Consider the following 14034-nt stretch of genomic DNA (forward strand, 5'->3'; position numbering starts at 1 on the left):
GGCAAAAACAAGGTTCAAGGAATGCAAATATTTAAACTTTTTAAATCTGCTTAGAATCAATTTTTTTTCCCCATTTCAAGTGAAATATAGAACGCTTACCACCACATAGGCCCATTTATCCTCTCCCCTTTATGTTCTAGTTGTCATCAATTACATCTACATGTGTCAAAACCCCCCTCAGACAATGTTGTAATTTTTGCCTTTAACATCAAACATATTTTATGAATTCAAGAGGAGAATAGTCTACCATATTTCTTCAGGTATTTACCATTCCTGGTGCTCTTTCTTCATTCCTGATGTTCCAGTTTCCTTCTAGTATCATTTCTCTTCTGTCTAAAGAATTTCTTTTAGCAATTCTTTTAGAACAGACCTGCTGGCAGTGAGTTCTTTTATTTTTTCTTCATCTGAGAATGCCATTATTTCACCTTAATTTCTGAAAGATATTTTTACTGAATATACTATTACGTGTTGACCATTCTTTTCTTTCAGCACTTTAAAAATGTTGTGTCCCTTCCTTCCAGACTGCATGGTAACTCAAATTGTTGTTATTCTGTAGGTAATATATTGCATTTCTCTGGCTGCTTTCAAGATTTTTTTCTTTGTCTTTATTTTTCAGCATTTTGATGATGATGTTTCTGGGCACAGACTTCTTTATGTTCATTATGTTTGGACTTTGTTGAGCTTCTTGAATCTGTAGGTTTGTGTCTTTTGCCAAACTTGAGACTCTTCATTCATTATTTATTCAAAAAATTTTCAACACCTTTTGTTATTATCCCGCAGGTCCCTGAGATTCTATTCATTGTTTATCCAATTTTTTTTTCTCTGTTGTTCAGGTTGGATAATTTGTATTGATCTGTTTTCAACTTCACTGATACTTTTCTCTGTCATCTTCTTGGCGACTGAGACCATCCAATGAATTTTTATAATTTTGGCTACTATATTTTTCAATTCCAAACTAAACCTATGTTTCTTCTTTATATTTTCTATTTCTTTGCTGATACTATATATTTTTCCATTGGTTTCAAAAGTGCTTTTGATTGCTTGTTAAGATAATTTTTATAATAGCGTTGAGAACTTTGAAGGGCCTGGGATTTTACCTTACTTGCAAGTTAACACGTTAGGCTGCCACAGTTTAATGGATAGTGGCAGAAGTTGTGAGTCTCCTGGGTCAGAGACAAAGGACCATTTATTGCCTAGAGCGGTAGCAGGAAGTAGAATATCAACATTTATGCCAGTTTTCTGAGCCCCAGGTCCCACCAAGTAATGCCAGGAGGACGAGGTGATACCTGCACATGCAGTGAGTTTCATTATAGGAGAGGAACTTGATGGGAAACTCCAATTTGTAATGAGGGACTAGCAAACCTATCCAACTGTGCCCTGGAGAGAGACATTATCTCTTTTATTCTAGACAGCAAACAAATCTGCCCTTGGCCCCAGAGGAAGACATTATCTGTGTTCCAAGGATGTTTGCTATACTAAAATCCCAGAAAAGATAGTCCAGGAAAAAAGCTGTTAATGCCCTTGCCCAAAAGACATACAGAAATACAAGAGATGAATGGAGAATTGTCTCTCAACAAGTAGCTGCTTCAAAGCCTTTTTCAGATACCTCCACTATCTGTGTTCTCTCAGCATTGACATCTTTTTTTCCCATGTGAATTGAGATTTTTCCTGGTTCTTTGTATGCTTAGTAATTTTGATTGTATCCTGGATATTTTGACTGTTCTGTTTTCTTTTTCAAACTGTATCCAGCTTTATTAAAGATACTTTTCATAAACAATCATGGTATTTCAGGCAGGACGTGGGCAGACAATCGTTAACAGTATACAACAACTTTCAAACTCCCTTTTTCAGTGGGCTACCAACATCTGAAAGCCACTATAAAACCCAATGAAGTCTTCTTGTGATGCTCTGAACAGGGAAAGTTTAGAGTGAGGGTTGACATTTCACATTTAGCATGTTGTTTAACAACTTTTCACAAGCCGACCCTGACTTTCAGGAAATGGAAATGAAAATGGCAGAAGTATCAATCTGAAGGTCCACAACCTAAAAAAGGAACCGCTGCTCTTTTGAGGGACGCCATCTCAGTGGTCACACTGGAAAGTCCAGATTGCCTGACATACTGGTAACCAATTTTGAGGGGTCAGGTCCCAACAGGTCTCTGGGTTTAAGGGAGTCAAGTCTAGGCTGAAGGTGGAGAGGGAGAAGAGGACATAAAAACTAATTTTAGTTTTTCCACACCACAAGGCGTTTATGCCAAGGTGGCTGCTGTGTGTCAACATCAAGGAACCCCTCCTTCCTGGGAACCAGGAGGAAGTCTCTCACAACCAGACGGGAAAGATGTTCTTTATCCCATGTCAGTCCAGCTTCGGAGACCTATTAGTGACATGTGCTCTTCCCCCAAAAAACAATAATGAAGTGTTCCGTATGCTAACAACATAGCTTAAAAAAAAAAAAGTAAAACAGAATTCTGCATTTTTATAAAACTTGATAGAAAATGGTACTTCAAACTGTACAGTCAGGGCTTCTCTGGTGGTGCAGTGGTTGAGAGTCCGCCTGCCGATGCAGGGGACACGGGTTCGAGCCCCGGTCCGGGAAGATCCCACATGCCGCGGAGTGGCTGGGCCCGTGAGCCATGGCCGCTGAGCCTGCGCGTCCGGAGCCTGTGCTCCGCAACGGGAGAGGCCACAACAGTGAGAGGCCCGTGTACCGCAAAACAAAACAAAACAAAACAAAACTGTACAGTCAGCAGAAGCGCACAGTTATCAAGAAGGCACACACTTCACTTGGCATCTCCTGCACCCTCAGCTTTCTGTGTCTGGTCTGTTTCGGCATCTCCGTTTTCTGCAGGGTTATTCCCGTCCTTGCCTGTATCAGCTTCCCCCTTTTTCCCTTTGGGTACCTTCTCTCCCTTCTTTGCAGGGGCCTTTTTAGGCTTGGGCTCTGGCTTTGGAGGAGCAGGTTTAGCAGATGACCTTGCAGATCTTCTCTGTGGTTCGTCCTTCACCTTGGTTTTATCTCCTTTAGCATCCCCTTCAGCCTTTCTCTTGGGCGTGGTGGCGACGGCGGCGGGACGTGGGCGCTGGACACGGGCACGCAGTGGCGCGCGGCTTTGGCCGGCAGGGGTCGCTCTCACCTCTTCTTCACGCTGCTCCGACTGTTCTGTTTTGAAACTCTGTGTATTGTTTAAATTCTATCGAGAATGTGGATATTTTGGTTTTAGCAGGCAATCAGCCTGGGCAGGTTCAGGCAGTAGTGTAATGGTGTGCATCTCAAGGGAACTAGGATTTTGGAAGGAAGGGGAAAGGTTTGGATTTGGCAATGGAGAGCAAGCAGGACTCGAAGGATTTAAACCAAAACAAGACAAAACACCTACAACTTGAGAGTATTGCAAGGAAGCAAGGAGATGGCCAGGTTTTTGGTTAGAGTAAGAAGATAAAGGGAAAGGTTAGAAGAGTTGTTAAGGGCAACAGGGGATTTGACTCATGACAGCACAATGAAAGAGTCAGGATAGATTAAGAGAAGTGGGAAGTTAGGCTAGATTAGAGCAAAGCATTATGGGGTTAAGAATCTATATGATGAGCTCAAAAAGAGACATGCACCACAGTGTTCACTGCAGCACTATTTACAATAGCCAGGACATGGAAGCAACCTAAGTGTCCATCGACAGAGGAATGGATGAAGAAGATGTGGCACATATATACAGTGGAATATTACTCAGCCATAAAAGAATGAAATTGAGTTATTTGTAGTGAGATGGATGGACCTAGACTCTGTCATACAGAGTGAAATAAGTCAGAGAGAGAAAAACAAATACCGTATGCTAACACATATATATATGGAATCTAAAAAAATGGTTCCGATGAACCCTAGAGGCAGGACAGGAATAAAGACGCAGACATAGAGAAAGGACTTGAGGACACGGGGAGGGGGAAGGGTAAGCTGGGACAAAGTGAGAGAGTGGCATGGACATATATACACTACTAAATGTAAAACAGATAGCTAGTGGGGAGCATCGCGTAGCACAGGGAGATCAGCTCGGTGCTTTGTGACCACCTAGAGGGGTGGGAGAGGGAGGGTGGGAGGGAGGGAGATGCAAGAGGGAGGGGATATGGGGATATAAGTATACATATAGCTGATTCACTTTGTTGTGTTGTGGCTGGAAGGACTTGTGGAGCCATTCTTTAAATCCAGAACACTGAAAACCCTCGAAGCGTCCTTTATAGACTAAATCTTTGGTGTTGCTGCCACTGGACAGGCAATCTTCCAGGAGCATGGAAATCCTGCTGTGGGTGGGAAGTGTATAATGATGTATATATAGCTACTGGGAAAACCCAAGAAAAACTACATCATTTTAGGTCTCTCCTCAAACTTCAACTTATCAGAGGGGCCTTATTTGAACATGTTAACTGAAGTAGTATTTTTTGTGGTCACTTTCCATCCTCTTACTATGCTTCCCCCACCTTCTTAGCACTTATCACCACCTGTCATATATTTATTTGTTTAGTATTTCTTCTCAGTAGAATGTAAAGATCTTGAGAACAGATTTTTTTTTTATTTTACTGCTTATTTCCAGGACCCAGAATAGTGCCTGAATATTTACAGAATGAATGAATGGATAGATAAGAATATTAGACCCATTAAGTGAGTTCAGTATCATGGCCAATTACAAAATCAATAATCCTAAAATTAATAGTGTTCCTATATACCAGCAAAAGCCTTCAGAAGAATATTTTAAAAGATAATATTTATTAACAGCAACAAAAAATATCCAGAAGTAAACTAAATGGAAACTAAATAATATGGAAATTTTACTGACAGAATTGAATGAATAGTGAAGTGTACCATATTGCTGGATGGAAAGACATAATATTGTAATGATGAAAATTCCCCCCAAATTAACCTATAAATTTAACACAGTATCAATCAAAATCCCAGCAAAATTTTTAGGGGAGACAGAGGGGCAAAATTTGATTAAAAGATTTAAAATTTCATCAGGAAGAATAAAGGCTTTAGATAGTCAATTAAATTCTGAAGGAAGGCACTGATAAGGGACCTTGCTCTACCAGACACAAAACCAAAAAATATAGGAAAAGACAAATTTGTGGTATGTATCAAAGCCTTAAAAAAAAAAAAAAAAAGGTGCATAGCCCAGGCATTCCACTTCTGGAAATTTTTCCAGTCAGTGTTTGCTAAGTAGAGGATGGTTCAATTAAACAAATACCTGTGGAATACCATGGAGCTTTTAAGAATGATAGTGTAGAACTACATTAATTGCTATGGAAGTGTTCACCATACATTTTTGTGTTAAAAAAACTGATTACAAAACAATACATCTGTTATCCTCATTTCTTATAAAATTGAAAAATAATTATATATATATATATATATATATATATATATATATATATATATATATGTGAAGAAATAACCTGGATGGAAGGTTATACATGAAAATTTTAATGGTAGTTCCTTGGGAATAAGGATTACAAATGATTAAAGCTTTTTGTTGTTTTTTTGAATTTGTATACTGAAAAAATTAGGAAGTTTCCCCCCAAATAGGATGGCAGTTAAACTCTTCACTATTGCCACCTGGTGGCTACCACTGACAGATATCATTTCTTTTCTATCACCTTAAGAAACAACACACATCACATCATAACTATAAAGTTGTAAAGAAATCTGCAGTATCACCTAGTTCTAGCCATCATTTTATGGCTGAGAAAATAAAAGGCAAAAACGTTTAAGCCATTTGTCTAGAGTCACACTGTTAGTGAAACTTATTAATAGTAACAAACTCTTGTTAAGCCCTTTTGCTAAGTACTTTATATAGACTGTCTCATTTTATTGTCATAGGAACAGATGACGTAGTTCCTATTTTTACTCTCATTTATCCCTATTTAACCAATGAGGATCCTGAGGCTCACAGAAAATGACCTACCCGAGGCTGCACACTCAGGGTACAGCAGGCATTCTGAGGTCCACAACCCTTTCCTGAACCTCCGCGACGGTGCCACCTTAGTCTCTGAATTGCCCTTGGCCCTTTCCATTATATCCCACTGCCTCTTCCTTCCGTGCTTTTGGTGAAAACTCTTAAATATGCCCAGCGTTATGTTCCTCCAGGTTGAAAAGAGAGTATAAACATTTATGGAGAGAAATATAAAGAAACGAAGTGGTTTTACCCCCAGCTCCTTTTAAGAATCTTGTCCAGATGGAAACAGACTTATTTCGAATTGTTCCAGTGTCCAGATCCGAAGGAATATTAGAGACTTGGGACCATGGATAGGCTTCCCTGGGTTCCCTGCTCCAGTTTTCCACATGCTATGTTCTCCCCTTAAGTTTTCATTGACCAGAGCTGAAGAGTTACCATCACTATATGCAGTTGTTCGTGTACTTCTTCCCCTCTCTCTTCTAGCCCTTGCCCAAATTCTTAGGGAGAATCGTCTCTAGCTCTGGATCTATCTTCATGCATCAAACACAAATGGCATAACTGCTAATAAGTGCAAAAATTGTACTAGGGATAAATCTTTTGAAAGTGAAATTAGAAATGGGAAATAACTAGTGCGATTAGCCTCTGTAGCCCTTGAGAACCTAAAAAGCCTTTCAGAATTGTTCCCCAAATGAATACATGCCTTTGAACTATCATCTAGTTAAAGCTGACTTTTCTTAAGTACAAGTGTGCTTCAAAATAAATTAAATCTTTTAAGTTGTACTAGTGCTGTAAAGGTGTTATTTTTCTAAGCTAGCGAAAAGAACATAATTGTTAGACAGTCTCGAGTTAAACTTCACGTATAAGCTATGGCTTGAGTAAATTATTAAATTTAACTTAAATTGCAATTTTTTCTTACCTCTAAAATTAAGGATAATAATATCACCAAAGGTGGTGGAGAGGATTCAATGAGATGACACATGAAAATGACATACAGGCCTCTAGCAGATACACACTCCCTTCCCTTCTCCCTGTGTTATGTACTTATCTCATCCAACCGTCCTTCATACAGCCGGGCTAGGGTTTCTTTGAAGGAATCAGTTCTGCCTCAGCCTGGCTGAGGTGCTTGAGGCGCTTTACTTTTTTTCTTTCACATCCCATCTTCAGTCTGTCAGTAAGTCCTGCGGGCATCACTTTCAGGATAGACGCTCAATTCGACTTTTTTTTTTTTTTTTTTTAACCCCTCCACAGCTACCATGCCTGTCCAAGCCACCATCATCTCTCATCTGACGGGTACAGTAACTTCCTAACTGGACTCCCTACTTCCTTTCTTGCTCCCTACCATCTATTCTGCACATGCAGCCAAATTATTTGTTCACAAATTACGTCACTTCTCTATTCAAAACCTTCCAAGAGGTCCCCATCGCTCTTAGACTAAAAATCTAAAGTCTTCACCAAAGACTACTAAACCTCTGTGACCGGAACCCTGCCTACCATTCTCATACCTCTCTCCTATCTTGCTCTGCTGCAGCTGCACTGGCCTCCTTACTTTTTAAAAAACAACTGAAGTAGAATTGACTTACAATATTATATTAGTTTCAGGGGGCCTCCTTGCTATTATTCTTTGCTGCTGCCAACCATATACCTGCCTCAGGACCTGTATATCTGTTGTTCTCTCTGCCTGGAATGCTCCTCCTAGATCTTTAATGCCTTGCCTTTTCATTGCCTACCTCAGAGAGGCTGAACCTAGGCACCCCATTTAAACAGATACTCTTCCAAAACTCTCCTTAAGCTTCTTTATTTTTTCTCGTAGCGTCTACCAACTACCTTGGCATTGAAAAATACATACATACATACATATATATTTCTCCGTCTTCTCACTTGAAATGTAAGTTCTGTGGAGATGGAGACTGTGTTTTATTCTCTTTGTATCACTAGCATCTAGAACAGAGCCTGGCATGTGCCAGGCATTCCAAACTATTTGTTAAAAAAACATATTTGTGGAATGAATAAAAAAACGTTTAGCTTCCTGCCATCAAGTCAGCAAACTTGCCTCCTTCTATAGCCATCCTTTCCCCTCTTCCTCCTTTAAGTACAAGAGATGTTTTTCTTCTTGTCTGAGGTTAATGTCTCACCTATACTGCCTCCGCAATGACCTTGACTTAGCCTTTACATTCACCTCTCCCGCCTGCAGAATTCTCTTTCTAGCAGGCACAAGTCTCTCCCATCTTAAATAAAAATCAAGGGCTTCCCTGGTGGCGCAGTGGTTGAGAGTCCGCCTGCCGATGCAGGGGACGCGGGTTTGTGCCCCGGTCCGGGAGGATCCCACATGCCGCGGAGCAGCTGGGCCCGTGAGCCATGGCCGCTGAGGCTGCGCGTCCGGAGCCTGTGCTCCGCAACGGGAGAGGCCACAGCAGTGACAGGCCCGCGTACCGCCAAAAAAAAAAAAAAAAAAAAAAAGAAAATCCTCTGTCTGCATCTCTTGTCACCTGCCAATCTCTCCTGCTCTTCACAGCCAAACTTCTTGAAATACTTCTTTATCCTCTTTGCATTCCTCACCTCTCCATCCATTCTGGTTTCTCTAAAACTCCTTAGAAACAGCTCACTCCTGCTTTAATAGTTCTCTTCCCTGAGCTTTTCCAGGACATTACTCTCCTCATGCTTTCTCCTACTTCCCTGACTGCTACTCTTCCTGTCCCTCCCTAAAATTCTGTGTATCTGAGTTCAGATCAGGGTTCTCCTTATTCTGCAGATTCTCCCTTGGCAATCTCACACATGCCCATGGTTTCGGTTACCATCCAAATCTGTATGCCCAGCCTTCATCTCCATCTACTAGGCTCACAATTTATACGACCTACTGCCTACTTGATCCCCACCTGGATTTCCACAAGCGCCTCAACATAGAGATGTCTTCTTCCCTCTCCTAACTTGTCTCTCCTCCGGTGTTACTTATTTTAGTGAATGGCACAATCATCTACCAGTTGTTCGCGGAAGCTACCCTTGGTTTCTTTTCTCCTTCAGAGCCCCTCACCCCCATCCAGCCAATCAGTAGGGTCCCGTTAATTCTGCTATATTGGGTCAAACTGTTGCCCCACTCCTACCCCCCGAAAGATATATCCAGGTCCTAACTCCTGGCGCCTTTGAATGTGACCTTATTTGGAAACAGAATCTTTGCAGGTATGATTATTAAGTTAAGGATCTCGAGATGAGAGCATCCTGGATTTCGGATGGGCCCTAAATCCAATGTCTGGTGTCCTTATGAGAGAAAGGAGAGGAAGAGGGAGAGGCAGATTTGTTACGCAGGCACAGAGGAGGGGGCCATGGGAAGACCCCTGTGAAGATGGAGGGAGGCTCTGGAGCTACGCTGCTACAGGAACAACAAGGATTGCCAACCCTGCGGACGCCGTGATTTCAGACTTCTGGCCTCCAAAACTGTGAAAGAATGAATTTCTGTTGTTTTATTCCCCAAGTTCGTAGTAATTTGTTATGGTAGTCCTAGGAAACTAATACATCTATCTTCTAAATATCTTGAAATCCGTCCACGTTTTTCCATCATCATTCTCCCCATCTAGTTCAGACCCTGATTACAACAGTCTTCTGCCTCGTCTCCCTGCTGCTAGTCTCAGCCGATCTTTCTAAAATGCATGGAATTTACTTCACTACTGACAATCTGTGAGTGGTTTGCCAGTGACTCCTGGATTAAGTCTAAATGCCTGGTCCAGGACTTAAGAGTTTGGCTTCTGCTTACTTGGGTAGCCTTATTTCTCATCTCTCTTCACCCTCACCCTTAATTCTATGCTCCAGACTTAGTAATAATTTCTTCCTTTTTATTTTTTGGCTACGCCGCACGGCATGTGGGATCGCACTTCCCCGACCAGGGATGGAACCCATGCCCCCTGCAGTGGCAGCGCGGAGTCTTACTCACTGGACGGCCAGGGAAGTCCCGTAGTAATCATTTCTGACATTTATGGGATACCTACTCTGTGCCAGAAGACACTATTCTAAGAGCTAGATCTCACAACGACCCTATAAGATAGGAAACAGGCCCCTTTCAATGTCTCTGCCTCTGGGACACTGCTCGTGCTCTTCTTGCCTGAAGCGCCCTCACTCTGTCTTCCCTTGCTCTCTGTCTCCTCCTCATAATTCACACCACAATGTAGGTCTCAGCTTATACAGCACTTCCTCCAGGAAGCAGTCCTTGATATTCCTAATCTGGGTTACGTGTCCCACCCCTACCATCCGTATTCCTATCACACCCTGTACTCCCCCATCATGATATAAAACATTATAACTGTCTATTTACTGGTGTCTTAGTCTGTTCAGGCTGCTATAACAAAACATCACAGGCTGGGTAACTCAAAAACAACAGAAATTTATGTCTAACAATTCTGGAGGCTGAAAGTCTAATATCAGGGTGCCAGCATGGTCAGGTGAGGACCCTCTTTCGGGCTGCAGACTCCCCACTGTGTCCTCACATGGTGGTAGGGGTAAGCAAGCTCTCTCTGGGGCCTCTTTTATAAGGGCACCAATCCCATTCATAAGTGCTCTGCCCTCACGCGTGACCCAGTCACCTCCCAAATGTCTCACTTCCTCGTACCATCACCCTGGGGGCCAGGATTTCAACATAAGCATTTTGGGGGAACACAAACATTCAGACCATCCAATAGGCCTACGGCTCGCACTGTATTTTGTTTCCTGCGGAAAGTGGCCGCTCCTTTCTCTTGCCATTGTAACCCCATCCCCAGAATCTAGCACAGTGCCTGGCACAAAAGAGATACTCAACATATTTGAGTAAATCAAAGAACCTTGGGGCTTCCCTGGTGGCGCAGTGGTTGAGAGTCCGCCTGCCAATGCAGGGGACACGGGTTCGTGCCCCAGTGTGGGAAGATCCCACATGCCGCGGAGCGGCTGGGCCCGTGAGCCATGGCCGCTGAGCCTGCGCGTCCAGAGCCTGTGCTCCGCAACAGGAGAGGCCACAAGAGAGGCCCGCACACCACAAAAAAAAAAAAAAAAAAACCTTGAATAAAGGCTGTTAGTACCATATGTCAATACTGACATAGAGTAGGAAAAAATGCACCCCTAGACCTAGATGCCAACTGTCCCCTCCCTCAGAATTCTGATGCCTCCTAAGCCTTTGCTTGGGCCCATTCTGAAACATCTTTTCATAAGAATTTCCTGAGACACCCAAGGCCAGTTACTTCTCACTTTCCCATCACACTCAGCACTTCGTCAAATACAAGGCTCTCCAGGAAGCTATCCTCTCCCATTCCGCTCTGCAATCCTCCCAAACCCTTCCTCTTCTGGCTCTGTCCTCTGCCCTGTGTCCTCTGGAACTCCTGCCTATTGAAAACAAACTCACCTACAGTCTCATCCTTATAACAAAATACTCCTCCCACCTCCTGGCCTTAAGCAGAAACCTGGTTTCCCTTTAGGAAACGACTCTTTCTACTACCATCCGGGGTGGAGGTTGTTAATCTGTCTCACCCTCATGGAGAAGCCTCTCCTTTCAGAATTATAGTTTTCAACCATCTGCCTCTCTCCTCCTGCTGTTTACTGCCATCTACTAACCTCCTAGCTATCCTTTTCTCTGGTTTATGGTCTGTCTCCGCGTGAGTCCCGCCGTCATCCGGGGTCACTCGCTGGTCCATTTGGGCAGCCCTATCTTCTACGTCCTTGAACCCTCTCAATCTGATGACCTTTAACACACTACACTTGATCTACTCCGTGACCGTACTTAGGTTTGTCGCCAGGAACGGCTCTACCTCCTAAATCCTGGATTTCAGTATCTTCCACTCCTTTAGCACATTAATTTTCTTACGAAGTCCCGTCCTGCCACTTCAGTTCTTGATCAGCCTAGAGGCGTGGCTCAGCTTTTCACGGTCCAGCTTTTCACAAACGTCCTCACTACCTTGTACCCTTGTTTACCTGGCTCAGATGCAGCCTGGGAACACTATAAGCATTTACTTTTCATCCCTATACCCAGGCTTCTGAGTACTTGTCTGGGCTAGAACTCTTTTGGTTGGTTGTGATGAAAATCAATGCAAGATAGTTTAGAGAAAAGGAGAGTTTAATGGAGCTACCAGAGGAGCTCATGTGTCAAGAGTACAACTGGGGCTCCAAGACAGCTGGAACTAGAGACGCCTGCTGCTGGGACTCACTCTGTCTTTTCTGCTTCTCTCAATGTACTGGTTTTCTCCACATGACAAGAAATAGTCTCAAGCATCCTATCCTATGGTTCCTAGAAAGTTACTGTTTCCTCTTATTATAGTTCAGAAAATCCCAAGGGAGGGCTCTGACCTAGCTTAGATCAGGTGTTCACTCACGGACCGATCACTTATAACTAGACAAAGCACTTGAGTCAGTAGCTTCCATTAGAACTAGATGACAGAATCAAGGAAGGAACAGTTTTCCCACGAGGAGAGAGTAGCAGACACGCAGAATAACAGATGGCTGCCTCGGAACTCCTAGAGATCGATGAATTGATGCCACTGTAAACTTATAACAGCAACTTTAGAAGGACCCTCAGAACTGTCCAGAAAGTCTACTTGTCCTTAAGGACTTTGTTGAGTCTCCCTCTGCTCTTACGGTTCCTCAAAATAGAATTTTGAGTGCTTCCGTAATCATACTGGATTAATCTTTCAGAGCCCTGTCATGTACTACATCTGGCCCTTGAGGTTTTAACTCAGTTATCAAATTTGACCATTTCTAAGCAATGGCTATTGCATAACAGAAGAATTAGGCTTGTCTAAAAGGATTTGAAAACAATAGTAAAAGTGCTTATTTTGAAAAGATCCTATGACCATGTATTGCTTGAAAATTTTCACTGGACCTAACCAATGTCCTCTGAATTTCGCTCACAACTACGACATTCAAAACGAAAAAAAACAACAAGTGACACCTCTACCTTGCAGAATACAGAAACACCATGTATGCTGCTGATACTACTACTTAGCAAGCGCTGGGTTTCCTCTAGGTTATATAATCCACAGCTCATGGCAAACAGTAACTGCAAGTAGGAATGGGGTCTTATCAATTAAATGCCTGGTTTAGAGCAGTACCTACACTACTGATTTAATCTCGGTCCATGGTATGCCTGGCTTTTTGGCAAATGCTAAAAAGCATTAGCTTTTTCTTTTATAATTTACCTAATTTCTAACCTCCCATGAACTGTTAGAGTTCACAGGTGCTAAGCTCTAGCAGTAAGGTTCCAATAGCCCCAAGTGCAAGTTGAAGTGACAAGTAATCTCTTTTGAGCACCTTCTGGTTTCTTCTTCTGGCTCACTGAGCCATCTTTTAACCTATGACTGGTTTAAAGTGGATTGGTCATCCTGTATGATGACCTTTCTCATGGGAAGTTAATACATTTAAGTTGGCAGTCTAATTTATTCAGCGGTTTACGTAAACTGATCTCTCAGAGCTTTATTACCAGTGGATAAACTTTTAAAACAGAGTTCCTAAACCTGTGTTTAGCTGCCAATCAGGCCCAACCCTGCTGTCTACCATTATATGCCACTACTTAAGCAATCCACTAGCTGGTCATATGCAAACTCATAACCACTACAGGTCATATGGAAATAAATTTATTTATTTTTTGGTCTGTCTTTTGCAGGTTGATTTTGATGGTGAAAATCGTCCAACTTTTGCTAATCAAGTTAGGGGCGTATATAATGTCTTCACAATTATTGCATTTCCAGGTGAGATAAAATTCATCCACTTAGTAAACACGCAGCGAGCATTTCCTTTGTGCACGGCTTTATGGCTGGGGTAGTGAGGGACATAACAAAGTAAAATCCATGGTCCCCGGTCCCAATCCAGTTTGGGGGAAACTGGAAAACAGTTTGGAAACACTGTTATTTATTTTATAAATAAAAATGTCAAATAATCAAGAACGAAATAAGTTTGAGCCGACACAAATATCAGATGTTCTGATATGAGCAGAAAGGACAGTAAAGCTGAATTTCCAGGAGGGGAGCATCACTGTGGGTTAAAATGACCAGGGATGCATCACAGAGAAAGTGGGAGATGTGCTGTGCTTGGAAAGGAATAGGAATTGCATGGCGAAGCGAATTCCATGCCGGAAGAATGGAAGAAGGAAAAGCTTCAGTTTT

The 14034-nt window shown here is 42.4% G+C and overlaps 1 protein-coding gene across 1 annotated transcript; it reads right to left on the reverse strand.

Moving 5' to 3' along the window:
- Positions 1 to 2737: 2737 nt before the first annotated feature.
- Positions 2738 to 11574, reverse strand: LOC309960762 (uncharacterized protein; the record flags this gene model as incomplete). The annotated part of the gene is made up of 3 exons (XM_082837690.1): positions 2738 to 3190; positions 11143 to 11266; positions 11495 to 11574. The coding sequence occupies 3 exons, from the start codon at positions 11572 to 11574 to the stop codon at positions 2780 to 2782; spliced, it is 615 nt and encodes a 204-aa protein (XP_082693816.1). The 3' UTR covers positions 2738 to 2779.
- Positions 11575 to 14034: the final 2460 nt, after the last annotated feature.

Source organism: Leucopleurus acutus (genome assembly GCF_964270905.1).
Source record: "Leucopleurus acutus genome assembly, chromosome: 4".
Taxonomy (NCBI): domain Eukaryota; kingdom Metazoa; phylum Chordata; class Mammalia; order Artiodactyla; family Delphinidae; genus Leucopleurus; species Leucopleurus acutus.